This window comes from Vitis riparia, chromosome 16 (assembly GCF_004353265.1).
Source record: "Vitis riparia cultivar Riparia Gloire de Montpellier isolate 1030 chromosome 16, EGFV_Vit.rip_1.0, whole genome shotgun sequence".
Classification (NCBI taxonomy): Eukaryota; Viridiplantae; Streptophyta; class Magnoliopsida; order Vitales; family Vitaceae; genus Vitis; species Vitis riparia.
Genome location: NC_048446.1, coordinates 19,799,208 through 19,813,844, shown reverse-complemented (window position 1 = coordinate 19,813,844; position 14,637 = coordinate 19,799,208). Strand labels below are relative to the sequence as shown.

Sequence of the window (14,637 nt, the reverse complement as noted above, 5' to 3'; positions counted from 1 at the left end):
CTCTCTCTCTCTCTCTTTCTATATATATATATAGAGAGAGAGAGAGATATATAGATATATACATATTAATGCACTATCTAAGCAACATGGAAGCTAGTTCCTTTACTTTCTAATTTCTAAGGAATACATAATTGTAATGCTTGGAGAGGTTAATTCAAGCAATTTATTTTGTAATGTATTTGTTGCAACAACCCTCAAAGTCCAAAATTCACAAGCCAACTACATCTTTTTTTCTAAGTTAAGGTGTGAGAGGATTGATAAATATTTATTATATTATGATAAAAAACACAATGCTTCACTAATGTAACTTTGACCTCTAAATTGAGTTGTTTGTTAATATTTCTTTGAATGAAATTAGTATGACATATACAAAGGAATGAAATTGATAGAATGGAATAAGTTATCAACATTAAAATTTGGAAACAAATATTGAGCTTTTGTTCACAAATAGAATTCATCAAGGTTATTTTTTGAATTTATAGTCCTTAGTATACTTGCATTAAGACTTGGAAAATAAATTGAGAAGAAGTTATTGTAAGGAATATCTTGATATCTATATTCCCAACCCTATATCATTAGAGTGCATGCAAAAACATCTTGGGGGTTCTCTAGATCTAGCAAGCGAAAGCATAATGAATATTAAAACTTAGATCTATGGAAAATTGTGTTATTACCTGTGAGCTGGATGTTTCAAGATGAAATCCAGTCAATGAAGAATCAATGTGTATCTCATAAACCAATAGATCTTCCACCAAATGACTCTCTTACTTGGGTTCTAGCATGAAAAGAGATAGAATCCTCTCCAGAGGGGTGGAGGTGAAGGTTCCTTTCCTTAAAAGTCTAAATGGTAGAAACTCTAAAAGTCGTAACCCTTAAGAGGGTTTATATGGGTTTTTCCTTATGGGCTTAAGTAACTTGAGTCAATGTTGGATTTAAGTCAATTAATTTAACTTACCTAGGTCCTAATTATTAATGAACCCTATTAGTTTCCAATTCATTAGTTTGTCTAATCCATAGAGATCATTCATAATCTCTTATGTAACCTTATATATTTATAAAAAAAAAACTCTTATGCACACATATGAATATAAAACACAAAATCCCTTAAAAACCATCCCACAAAGGAATATAAGTTTGAGTGGGAACCAATGAGACCCATAGAAAAATATCAACTCCCTTTGAATCAAAATGCTAAAGTTAATTTGACATTCCACTACAATTGCACTCCAATATATTATGATATTATAACAAGATACTAACCTTGAGTCTATCCAGTATGTGTACTTCCCATGAACTGGTATCCGTAATTTAATAAGTTGAATTCTATCAACCTCTTAAGATTACCTTTATCATCTTTGAGTCTCATAGTCTCTTATTATATGATCAACTAACATGTTATCACAAAAAGCATATATCAAATTCCAATTAAGGAATTATTACAGTCATAGATTTTCTAATCACATGTCCTTAGGATCACCTAAAAGAATACCCTATCTCAAACCTATAAGATGTCATATTGTCTGCCTTGAGTATACCTCCTACTACCAACATCAATCAACAATAACCTAATCTATAGGGAACATATGACCACCTTAAGGTCTCACTTATACATCAAAGTCACTAAAGACCTTAGCACTAGCTCACTATCCTCTAAAGGTTGAAAGGTCATACAATATAGTAGCTTAGTGAGATTATGACTACCCAATAATCAACATCATGACTCATCATAAGTCATGTCCAATACAATCATACATACTAGTGCACTAACCATTGAAAAACCATCCTGATGACCAACACAAGTCATCCCCTGAATTAGGAAGTAGTGCACTACATCCTCAAATGGATCGCCTAAGTCCATAAACTAACTATGAATAACTCATCTTGAAAGAAACCAATGAATTAGATCTTTAGTCCAATTTTTAATACGCTCAAGTCATGTACAATGTAAGAGATGGCATATTTAAATGTTAAGAATGCATAATGCATGAATAGGATAGATGAATTTGGGAAATTAGGATACTATTATAAACAGTAAATTCGTTCATTATTACATCATGTTATACTTTTAAGGGTACTATCCTAAAAGTTGTAATATTAATTTGGTCTTTGGTATATACTATTTTCATCATCCATAAGGAAAAACAAAGAGCAATTCTTCATGGGTTGGATTAATCATATATCATATCCATTTGGTTATCTAAAGAATTTGTTAAAAATAAAATAAAATAAAATAAAACTAGAGCCCTAATCTTAACTTCCATTATTAAGGCCCTAAACTTACTTCAATAGACCCTAGTCAACAAAACACTTGGCCTAATTGAGCATTAAAACTTTGACTTTGTTTTTACTATTTGAGTTATGATCATGGCAAAAATAGCATAAGAGCATCTTTAGGGCTTTCAATATATCAAGAACTCCATACAATTGTGTTTTCCATGTTCTAATGTATTCATAATCGGACAAGATATTGGATTAAAAAAAAAAAAAATTATGTCATGGGTCATTGACGGGGTCATTGGTTCAACTATGATATATAGCATCATATAATAAATAATAATTTATTATTAAAATTAAAAGTTAAAAACATATATAAATATTTCAAAAAATTAAAATTCTTTTTTTACTTTTCTAAATTTTCATAATATCAATTAAAATAAATAAATGCACAACTAATTTATTTTCAAATTAGTTGCTTGGTAAAATACCATTGGATACTCAACTATAAAGCTTCAATTCTTATGTGAAGGAAACACTGAGCTTTATGGCCCCTTCTAAAAAGTTGTTAAAAGAGATGAAACAAGATCAGAAGATTCCCACCCCGATCATAGTGAAGACCAAATTCAATTGACTATTAGTATTGCTCTTAGATTCATTAGAAAAGATTCTCATGTCTCTTTGCTGCTCAATGATTCATGGAGATATGTTTATCTCCAGTTCTTGGAAAATAAAAGATTGCACGAATTCACGGGACTGCAACAATTAATATGCATAGGAGTCTAGAAAGCAAAGCAGTAACAGTTCTCTCACTCTTTGATCGCTCCAAGGAACATGCTAGAACTTCCCTCGTTTGAAAACAGTCATTTTCTTTTCATACAACAAATCGAATATATTTTTGCAGATTGATAAATGTTGTTTCACCATTGTGGTGTAGGGCTTCAACCTACTTTCCTGTGAATCATTAGTCAATAGTTTATGTTGGGGAGAGTTGGGAATGTTTGTAATAGGACATCAGCACGACAACAAAATTTCTTATCACATAATTGTTTTAGCATGCGTTAAGTTTCTTGTTTTATTTGTTAATCACTGTACTTATGTTTCGTAGTTTTCGTGTTTTATATCTTATTGAGAGGCATGTAAAAATACTAAATCTAGCCAGCTTAAAACTTCATAATGTTACCTCCATTGGTAACCTGCAAATTTTTCAAATGACAAAATTCTCTGGACGGCATTGTTATTTTAAACTTTATCTCTCGTCTAACATGGGAAATTGCTCCTAAGATGTCCTATTCTTATTTTGTTTTTCTTCAGCTCAATATCTCCATCCACGCTCGAGTCTCTGAAAGTTGCTCCAAGATATGCTTAAAAAATTATTTCAACGATTACTTCTATAAGGTATATCCATATGAAAATTCCATTGATACCATCATCATATACCCCCCATTGCATAAGCCAGAGAACATGAATTGAGAATATTATATAGGTCAGTGCTCGGTGTATTAAGAATTCCAAACAGAAACTTGCAAATTCTCAGTTATTTGGAAGTTTTGTTGCTTCATGTTAGACATGGTTGGAAGGTCCGTTCAACCACTTCTTGGGTTTATTGTGCTTTTACTATGTTCCAAACCCGACCTTGGATCCTGTATTCAGGTTGGTGATGCTAAAGTTGGGTGCATAGAGAGGGAGAGACAAGCTCTCCTTAAGTTTAAAGAAGACATTGCTGATGATTTTGGAATTCTTTCTTCATGGAGGAGTGAAAAGAACAAAAGAGATTGTTGCAAATGGAGAGGAGTCCAGTGTAGCAGCCAAACCGGTCACATAACCTCGCTTGATCTCAGTGCCTATGAATACAAAGATGAGTTCCGGCATTTAAGAGGTAAGATTAGTCCTTCATTGCTTGAACTGCAGCAGTTAAACCATTTGGACCTTAGTGGCAACGATTTTGAAGGGAGGTCTATGCCTGAATTTATTGGTTCCCTCACCAAAATGAGATACCTCGATCTCTCTTCTACTCATTTAGCTGGACCTCTTCCCCATCAACTTGGAAATCTTTCAAACTTGAATTTTCTTGATCTCAGCGGTAATTCTAATATGAGTTCTGAAAATCTCGACTGGCTTTCTCGCCTTTCTTCTTTAACACACCTTGGCCTGAATCATCTTAACCTTAGTAAAGCCATCCGATGGGCAGATGCAATTAATAAACTTCCTTCTCTCATCGACTTGCTCTTAAAATCTTGCGATCTCCCTTCCCCCACCACTCCATCTCTTTCCCTTGTTACTTCTTCAATGTCTCTTGCCGTCCTTGATCTCTCTTGTAATCAGCTCAGTACTTCGATATACCCATGGTTGTTCAACTTCAATAGCAGCCTTGTTCATATTGACCTCTCCTATAATCATCTGCAGGCTTCACCTCCTGATGCTTTTGGGAACATGGTTTCTCTTGAATACCTTGATCTCTCTTGGAACCAACTTAAAGCTGAGATTCCGAAATCTTTTAGTAGCAGCCTTGTTTTTCTTGACCTCTCTAATAATCAGTTACAAGGTTCAATTCCAGACACTTTTGGGAACATGACCTCTCTTAGAACTGTCAACCTCACTAGGAATCAACTTGAAGGTGAGATTCCAAAATCCTTCAACAATTTATGTAATTTACAGATACTGAAGTTGCATCGAAACAATCTTGCTGGAGTGCTTGTAAAAAACTTGTTGGCTTGTGCAAATGACACATTGGAAATTTTGGATTTATCTCATAACCAATTCATTGGATCACTCCCTGATTTGATTGGGTTTTCATCGTTGACAAGGTTGCATCTTGGACATAACCAACTAAATGGGGCTTTACCTGAAAGCATAGCACAGCTAGCTCAACTTGAATTTTTGAAAATTCCTTCAAATTCATTGCAAGGCACTGTCTCTGAGGCCCACCTCTTCAGTCTCTCCAAATTGCAACGTTTGGACTTATCTTTCAACTCCCTGTTGACTTTGAATTTGAGCTCAGACTGGGTTCCCCAATTTCAACTCACTCATATATTTTTAGCCTCTTGCAAACTGGGACCACGTTTTCCAGGCTGGCTTAGAACTCAGAAAGGTGTTGGTTGGCTTGATATCTCAGGTTCTGGAATTTCGGATGTCATCCCCAATTGGTTTTGGAATTTCACTTCCAATTTGAATCGGTTAAATATTTCCAACAATCAGATCACTGGTGTTGTGCCGAATGCATCAATAGAATTTTCTCGTTTCCCTCAAATGGATATGAGTTCAAACTACTTCGAGGGTTCCATACCAGTATTTATTTTTTATGCTGGATGGTTGGATCTCTCTAAGAACATGTTTTCAGGATCAATTTCTTCGTTGTGTGTGGTTAGTCGTGGAGCTTCGGCCTATCTTGACCTCTCGAATAATCTGCTGTCAGGTGAGCTACCCAACTGTTGGGCACAATGGGAAGGATTAGTAGTTCTTAATTTAGAAAATAACAATTTCTCTGGGAAAATTCAAGATTCGATTGGCTCCTTAGAAGCAATTGAATCATTGCATTTAAGAAACAACAAGTTAACCGGAGAATTGCCTTTGTCTTTGAAGAATTGCACAAAGTTGAGGGTAATTGATTTAGGAAGGAATAAACTGTGTGGAAACATACCATCTTGGATAGGAAGAAGTCTCCCAAATTTGGTTGTTCTTAATTTACGATTCAATGAATTTTATGGAAGCATACCTATGGATCTGTGTCAACTGAAAAAAATTCAAATATTGGACCTCTCCAACAATAATATCTCAGGTATGATACCAAGATGTTTCAATAATTTCACGGCCATGGTTCAACAAGGGAGTTTGGTCATCACTTACAATTACACAATTCCATACTTTAAACCGTTGTCTCGTCCAAGCTCTTATGTTGATAAGCAAATGGTTCAATGGAAAGGAAGAGAACTTGAGTATGAGAAAACTCTTGGACTTTTAAAGAGTATTGATCTTTCAAGCAATGAACTAAGTGGAGAAATTCCTAGAGAAGTAACAAATCTTTTAGATTTGATTTCATTGAACTTGTCAAGAAATTTTTTGACTGGATTAATCCCTCCTACAATTGGTCAATTGAAAGCAATGGATGTTCTTGATTTGTCTTGGAATCGACTTTTTGGTAAAATTCCTCCCAATCTATCTCAAATAGAGCGCCTCAGTGTATTAGACCTATCACACAATGACTTTTGGGGTAAAATTCCAAGTGGGACACAACTACAAAGCTTCAATTCTTCGACATACGAGGGAAATCCCAAACTTTGTGGACCACCCCTTTTGAAAAAATGTCTAGAAGATGAAAGAGGGGAACATTCCCCTGCCAATGAAGGCCATGTTCCAAAAGAGGCAAATGAGTTATGGTTTTATATTGGGGTTGCTCTTGGATTCATTGTAGGATTTTGGGGAGTCTGTGGCACTTTACTCCTCAACAGCTCATGGAGAAATGCCAACTTCATATCCTTGAAAAAACCAAAAAATTGACTAATGAGGACTCCATAAAATAAATGGTAACATCTCTCTCCTCTCTCTCTCTCTCTCTCTCTCCTTTTTGTCTATCTATCTGATTTTTAATTAAGACAAGATATTGTCAGGGAAAGCTAATGATTGAGAAAGATCCCTTTGATCTAATTAACACTTAACCTTCCCTAACTTATTATCAAAGACCAGTGGTTGAAAAAAAAAAAAAACAATCAATCCCTAATCAGCTTCACCATAAATTAATTTTCTGCAATGGGGATCATAGTCAAACGTTTAGTTTTTTGTTTTTTTTTTTTGGTTATTCTCTTTCTTCTTACAGTTTTTTCATTTGCTGTTATTCAACTTCACTGGCTTCACTTCTCTTGAAATATCATAACAACTTTCAAGATGTTGCTCTGTGCAACATATCAAATGTTCTGTCTAAAAACCAAGAGCAGTGACTCCAACTTTGCTTTTTTAATTGATGAATATCATTTTACCCTTGTCTTTCAGGACTCCAGGCTGCTTTCCTTCCAATGGCAGTAGGTAGCATCTGTTGGGGAGTATTGGGTGAATTATTATGGAACAGTTGTGTGCTTGAATTCAACAAGATATGTCCATTCAACTTCTTAGCTTATAATTTACTCTAGCATGTATTAAGCTTTGTGTTATTTGATGATCAGTACTGTAGCTTAAGTTTCTTGGTTTATGTTTTATTATGTAGTGCTTTTGTTTGATTTATACCTGTAATTCATTGGGAATGTTAGTTTTCTTTCAGAACTTATTGGCTCTGTTGTGCTTTAACTGAAAGCCAAGTTATAATTCTTGGAAGTAGTTTTGGAGCCTGGTCAGCAATTTTAGAATCCTCTTCTTATAGGCTTATGAAGAAACAATGAAAACATTGTTGCAAATAGTGAGGAGCAAAATGTGTTGCACTGCTTCTGTTGGACTTGAGTCATCCACTAGTAAAATGCATCTAAGATTGAGTTATACTTAACCTGTTGTGAAATTGATGAGATCTTCCTTCCTTATATTTCCCATATCATCAATTCTTCTACTTCTCTTGTTGTTTCTAATCCCTCTTCTAATCATTTATGTACTTCAAGAGCTCATTAAAGAAAGTCATCTTAAGAATTTTCTTGTTATTCTTTCTTTTCCTTCTCTTGTTTCCATGGTTTCTTTCTCTATATTCAGAATAAAGAATATAAGGAATAAATCAGACAATAGTTGTAATGATCAAGTCATAGTTGTGTCTTCTCCATAATTACTAAAGCAAATTGTTGAGATCACATTACTATATGATAATAATTGTATGATTTAGCTAGATCCTATGTCTACACCTTTATCAAGCCTATGTACTTAAAATAGTCTTAAGTCAAGTCATTATCAACCCTAGTTCTCTTTCTCAATCTCCTAGTCCTTTGTCTCTGTCAACCCTACCATGCATAACTTCCTCTTAAACTCATTCAATTGAACTAGCTCCGTTGACATGCGCAATTCTATACTCTGATATAAGCTTATAGTTAGAGTTAGTCCGACAAACTAAAAAAAGTTATTTTGAAATAGTTTACATTTACTAATAAAAGTAATGTTTATTTACATACTTTTGTCGAATTGAACGTTTATTTTCTAAATAATATCATTATGACTATTTCATTTAATCAAGTTACACTATGCATGGTTTGAATATATGAGTGGTTGCACATAAAGATATAGACCATGGGCTCCATGAAAGTTGATAAGTTTTTTACTATTGTTCATGAGTTTGGGCAACTTAATAGTACTTGTAATATATCACATTCTATTCGGATTTTGCAATGTCTAATATATCAAGAGTTTGGCATCCTTGATGGCACCTTAATCTTGCAATGATATATAAGGAGAAACTCAAACAATAGTCATAATCAAGTCATATTCTATGTTAATAAACTAAAAGATAAGCGTTCAAGAGATGACAATTATTAAAGAGATCGATATTTATATTGGTGTAAAAATGTCTTATTTGTATTAATATTTTTTATATATCTAAAGATAAATAAGACACTTTCATATCAATATAACTATCTCTTTAATACTTATCATCTCTTTAAGTCTTATCTTTTGGTTTATTAATGTAGAATTAGGGAAATCTCTAAAATATTATCTTTTTTTTATTTATCAGGTATAAAGGAGGGAGGGTCGATATAATGAATAATACAAAGTTTTAAAAAATTTAGTTCCATAGAACTATACAAAACTAATTTGAAAATGATTTTATGTTCTTTAGAACAAAAAGGAATTTTCTATTCTTTAAAACTAAAGAATATATTTTGCGAACTTTTAATATGAGATAATCTTTTGAGAATTTGTTCGGAAAACATATTATTTTTATATTTTAAAATTTACATTTTTTTTTATATAAAGTCTTAAGAGGGAAGTTTGAAAGTACCAAGATTCCAAAATATTATCAAATAGGCTCTATTTTTTTTTTTAGCATCTTCTCTTCTCTTGTCTATGAAAAGACCATTGAACATTTGTTATTGGTGGGGGCTTTTATCATAATGATGCCACCTAACTCCATTTGGCTAGGTCAAAATTAATAGTCCTAGATATTATTTATTGGAATAGCTTAAGTTGTTGCAATCCCTTCTTGGTCCTTTTTTTTTTTTTTTTTCCCAATGTCTCAATCCATTGACCATACTAGGATTAAAAAGAATGGTGTGGAAAGATGGAAGGCATGTTACCTCTTAGTGTTCATACTTGAGAGTCTTAGATATCAACGTCCTGTCTTTTATGTAACCTACTAATTTGAAAACGAAGATTAATTTGAAGACTTTTAAAGATGAATTATTATTCGTAAGACTGAGGTGTCATGTTCTTCTAAGGTGACTTCTCACAAATTTACTAGTAAGTCCCAAAGTGATCGATCTTAAGAGTGGTTGAAGTGTTTTTCTTTTTCTTTAACAAAAATTATGTATTTGATAATTTTTTAAAAAATTAGATAATCACATGCATAATAGGTGATCCTTTAAGAAATTTATTTTGTTATTTAACATTTCTCTGGAAAAAAAAATTCCATTTATATTTAACCATCTTTAAAAGTGTCTTTAACAAAAATATTGCAAACAAGAGGATGACAAATTAAAATATATTTTAATAAAATCACTTCACAATAAAATTTTAAAGTGTGTTTGACAATAATTCTAAGAAACGTTTTATCATTTTTAAGACTTAAATGATAAAACTTTTTAAATATTAAAAATACTAGAAACGCTTCCTATAATTACTACCAAACAAACTCTTAGATCACATTTAGAAGTGTTTTAATCGAAGTGTTTTTAGTGAAAATATTTTCTTCAAAAGTATTTTTAAGAAAATCACTTATCAAATATTTTTTCAGAAAACACTATAAATGATTTTTAAGATTTTTCATACTATTTCCTAAATTTTGTTAAATCCCTAATTTAAAAAAAAAAAACATTTTTTAGTCTAAAAGTGCTTCCTAGCTACTAACCGAACTCTTAATAACTCAACATTAATTTTATAAATTAATTTAAATGGTAAATATGATAAACATATATGGTAAACTAACTTAATAATATTACATAAAATCGAATTTTAGTGAAGGAAATTAGCTAAAAGAAATTAATTTTTATAAGCCAGAAATAGTTCTTGTTCTTACTATCCTATAGTACTCTTTCTTAACTTCCTATCAGCTCTTTACCATAGGTAAATATAATTCTTAATTCTTTCCTTGGTTTCTTGTTCATAATCTCCCTAGCATCAACATTACTAAAAAGCACAGGTGGTTAATCTAATTGAACACATCCACTCACACTTTCTCACATATGAAAATTACACCAGCCAAACCTGTTGCCAACTTAGATATTTAGGTAGCTCTTGCAGCAACAATAAATGTGGCCAACAACGACCATAAATATGATTGGAAAAGGGTCAGCAAAATAAGGTTCAAATATAATTGACACTTACCATACATGAAACCCCACACGGGAGATTTTTTAAAAAATAATAATAAAGTAATTTTAAAAAAATATTTATTAAAATATGATATTTTTAAAATTATTTTCAAATTTATGCTATTTTCAAAAAATTCAATAGAAAATCGTTTTTTTAAAAAACAATTTGTACTGTATTTGAACAGAAGAGAACTTCTAATTAACTTTATAAAAAGTCTCAAAAAATTCGAAGATAATTTATGAAGTATGATATTTTAATACATGTTTTTTAAAATTACTCTAATTTTTTCTAAAATCCCCCACATGGAGTTTAACAGAAATGAACTAATATGAGCCAATGTTGTACTGTACTGGCCAAGAGCTACGAAGGCAGACTTATTAAACGATGGATCCAATTATTATATGACTGTCATAGCTTGGTCTTCTTCTGAGAATTCAGAAGAAATCCTCCTCTTTATTTGGCTCTGCTGTCAGCTTCATGTTGAAGATGGCTCAAGGGTCCTTCCAACACTTCATCATCTTTACTTTGCTTTTACTATGTAGCAAACCTGGCCTTGGATCCGGGTGCGTAGAGAAGGAAAGACAAGCTCTTCTTGATTTCAAACAAGGGCTTGTTGATGATTTTGGAATCCTCTCTTCATGGGGGAATGAAGAAGATAGAAGAGATTGCTGCAAATGGAGAGGAGTCCAGTGTAGCAACAGAACCAGCCATGTGATCATGCTAGATCTCCATGCCCTGCCAACTGATATGGTTTACGAGTACCAGTCTCTGAGAGGTAGGATCAGTTCTTCACTGCTTGAACTGCAACACTTGAATCATTTGGACCTCAGCCTCAATGATTTTCAAGGAAGTTATGTACCTGAATTCATTGGCCTCTTCAGCAAATTGAGATACCTTAATCTCTCTGAGGCTCATTTAGCTGGAATGATTCCTAGTCACCTTGGAAATCTTTCCAACTTGCATTTTCTTGATCTTAGTCGTAATTATGGTATGAGTTCTGAAACCCTCGAGTGGCTTTCTCGCCTTTCGTCTTTAAGGCACCTTGATTTGAGTGGCCTGAACCTTGACAAAGCCATCTACTGGGAACATGTAATCAATAGACTTCCTTCTCTTACTGATTTGCTCTTGCATGACTCTGCTCTTCCTCAGATCATCACTCCATCAGCTCTATCCTATACTAATTCTTCTAAATCTCTTGTGGTTCTTGATCTCTCTTGGAATTTTCTCACTTCCTCGGTATACCCATGGTTGTTCAATGTGAGTAGCAGCCTGGTTCATCTCGACCTCTCATTTAATCAGATACAGGGTCTGATTCCAGATACTTTTGGGGAAATGGTGTCTCTGGAATATCTCGATCTCTTCTTCAATCAACTTGAAGGTGAGATTCCACAATCCTTGACTAGCACCAGCCTTGTTCATCTTGACTTCTCTGTCAATCATCTGCATGGTTCCATTCCAGACACTTTTGGGAACATGACTTCTCTTTCGTATCTCGATCTCTCCCTGAACCAACTTGAAGGGGGCATTCCTAAGTCTTTTAAGAACCTGTGTTCTTTACAAATGGTAATGTTGCTTTCCAACAGTCTCACCGCACAGCTTCCTGAGTTTGTCCAGAACTCATTGAGCTGCAGCAAGGACACACTGGAGGTTTTGGTATTAAGTTGGAACCAATTCACAGGGTCATTTCCTGATTTTACCGGATTTTCAGTGTTGGGGCATTTATATATCGACCACAACAGATTAAACGGGACTTTTCCTGAACATATTGGGCAGCTATCTCAGCTTGAAGTTCTCGAAATTTCGGGTAATTCCTTGCATGGTAACATCACTGAAGCTCACCTCTCTAGTCTCTCTAAACTGTACTGGTTGGATTTGTCATCCAACTCTTTGGCTCTGGAATTGAGCCCTGAATGGACACCCCCATTTCAAGTTGGATATTTAGGCTTATTGTCCTGCAAAATGGGGCCAAATTTTCCTGGTTGGCTTCAAACACAAAAGGATTTGTTCAGCCTTGATATCTCCAACTCCTCCATTTCAGATGTCATCCCCAGCTGGTTTTGGAATCTAACTTCCAAGTTGATTAAGCTAAGAATAGCCAACAATCAGATCAGGGGCAGAGTGACAAGTTTAAGAATGGAAACTGCTGCTGTGATAGATTTGAGTTTGAACCGCTTTGAGGGTCCAATACCAAGTCTTCCTTCAGGCGTTCGAGTTTTGAGTCTCTCCAAGAATTTGTTTTCAGGGTCTATTTCGTTGTTATGTACAATAGTTGATGGGGCTTTGAGCTATCTAGACCTCTCAGATAACCTACTATCAGGAGCTCTTCCTGATTGTTGGCAACAATGGCGAGACCAATTGCAAATTCTCAACTTGGCAAACAACAATTTCTCAGGGAAACTTCCTTACTCGTTGGGCTCCTTAGTTGCGCTTCAAACATTGCACCTGCACAACAACGGTTTCCTTGGAGAATTACCTTCGTCTTTGATGAATTGTACAAAACTAAGACTTGTTGACATGGGGAAAAATAGATTCTCTGGAGAAATACCAACATGGATAGGAGAAAGGCTATCAGACTTGGTTGTTCTCAGCCTTAGATCAAATGAATTTCATGGAAGCATACCTTCAGATATATGCCTACTGAAAGAGCTTCAAATATTGGACTTTTCCCGAAACAATATATCAGGTACCATACCAAGGTGCCTCAACAATTTTACTGCCATGGCTCAGAAAAGGATATATTCAGTCATTGCCCATGATTATCTTGCCTTATTAATTGTTCCTAGAGGTCGTAACAAGTTAGGAATCACTCCTCGATGGGCTTCTATCAGTGGTAGCTTTGATACCATAGCCAGATATGTTGATAGTGCATTGATTCCTTGGAAAGGAGGTGAGTTTGAGTTCAAAAATATTCTTGGACTAGTGAGGAGCATTGATCTTTCATCCAACAAATTAAGTGGAGAGATCCCTAAAGAAATAACCGAGCTCATGGAATTGATTTCGTTGAACTTATCAAGGAACCATTTGAATGGACCAATCCCTTCAATGATTGGTCAATTAAAATCATTAGATGTTCTTGATTTGTCTAGAAACCAGCTTGATGGCAAAATTCCTAGTAGTCTTTCTCAAATAGATCGACTCAGCGTCCTGGACTTGTCAAGTAACAACTTATCAGGTCAAATTCCATCAGGTACCCAGTTACAGGGATTTGAGGCTTCTTCATACATGGGAAATCCTGAACTGAGTGGGTCACCGCTGAAGACAAAGTGTCAAGAAGATGAGACAGCACAAACTTCTCCCACCTCAGACGGCAATGAAGATGACCTTCAAGACGATGAGTTTGATCCATGGTTCTATGTTAGCATTGCTCTTGGATTTCTTGTAGGATTCTGGGGAGTTTGGGGCACTTTAGTACTCAAAAGGTCATGGTCAGAGGCCTATTTTCGGTTCTTGAACAAAATAAAAGATTGGTTTTTCTAATCCCGGAAGAATCATCAAGGCTAACTTCCTGTCAGGTATGTTGATTATTTGAGTGTTTAGCATAGGAATGTTGCAAGCTTGAAAGCACTAGGCATCCATTCCATTGACTATTGTGTATTTCTAAGAATCACCTGTCTCTTTTGTTTGTGTAAAACCTTTTATCCAAGTATTTTCACCTTCAATGTTTCATTCCATTTAGTATGTTCTGTTTCCACATAGATCCAATATTGTCTATGCTCAGATTATGTCTTCTGTAGGTGTTTCAAAGCTTAAGAACATTCAAAATAGCAACCCAATGACAAGGACAATATTTTCAGAGATAAGGTTAGAAATGGGTGGCATAAGGTAGGAAATCCACTGGAAAGCCCATAAATCAACCCTCCTCTTTAACCAGTTGCTTCTGGCCTAAGGTTAAAATAGGATGGAGGACTGGAACAGTTGGGCATCAAACCATGACCAGAATCAACTGCTCCATTTGAAGCCCTAAGAATGCGCTGTTGTATTGCCATAATCAAG

The 14,637-nt window shown here is 34.4% G+C and overlaps 2 protein-coding genes across 2 annotated transcripts; both read left to right on the top strand.

The window, feature by feature from the left end:
- The first annotated feature begins 3,783 nt into the window (after positions 1-3,783).
- LOC117933390 (receptor-like protein EIX1) lies at positions 3,784-6,694 on the top strand. The gene is made up of 3 exons (XM_034854755.1): positions 3,784-5,502; positions 5,555-5,629; positions 6,626-6,694. Exons 1-3 carry the CDS (start codon positions 3,784-3,786, stop codon positions 6,692-6,694), a joined length of 1,863 nt encoding a protein of 620 aa, XP_034710646.1.
- A 4,346-nt stretch (positions 6,695-11,040) lies between these two features.
- Positions 11,041-14,333, top strand: LOC117933041 (receptor-like protein EIX2). The gene has a single exon (XM_034854392.1). It carries the CDS (start codon positions 11,122-11,124, stop codon positions 14,119-14,121), a length of 3,000 nt encoding a protein of 999 aa, XP_034710283.1. The 5' UTR covers positions 11,041-11,121; the 3' UTR covers positions 14,122-14,333.
- Positions 14,334-14,637: the final 304 nt, after the last annotated feature.

Coding starts and splice junctions, on each gene's coding strand:
- LOC117933390 (XM_034854755.1), top strand. CDS start 3,784: ATGGTTGGAAGGTCCGTTCAACCACTTCTTGGGTTTATTGTGCTTTTA. Junction 5,503..5,554: donor ACTTCGAGGGTTCCATACCA/GTATTTATTTTT, acceptor ACATGTTTTCAG/GATCAATTTCTTCGTTGTGT. Junction 5,630..6,625: donor CTCGAATAATCTGCTGTCAG/GTGAGCTACCCA, acceptor GATTCATTGTAG/GATTTTGGGGAGTCTGTGGC.
- LOC117933041 (XM_034854392.1), top strand. CDS start 11,122: ATGTTGAAGATGGCTCAAGGGTCCTTCCAACACTTCATCATCTTTACT.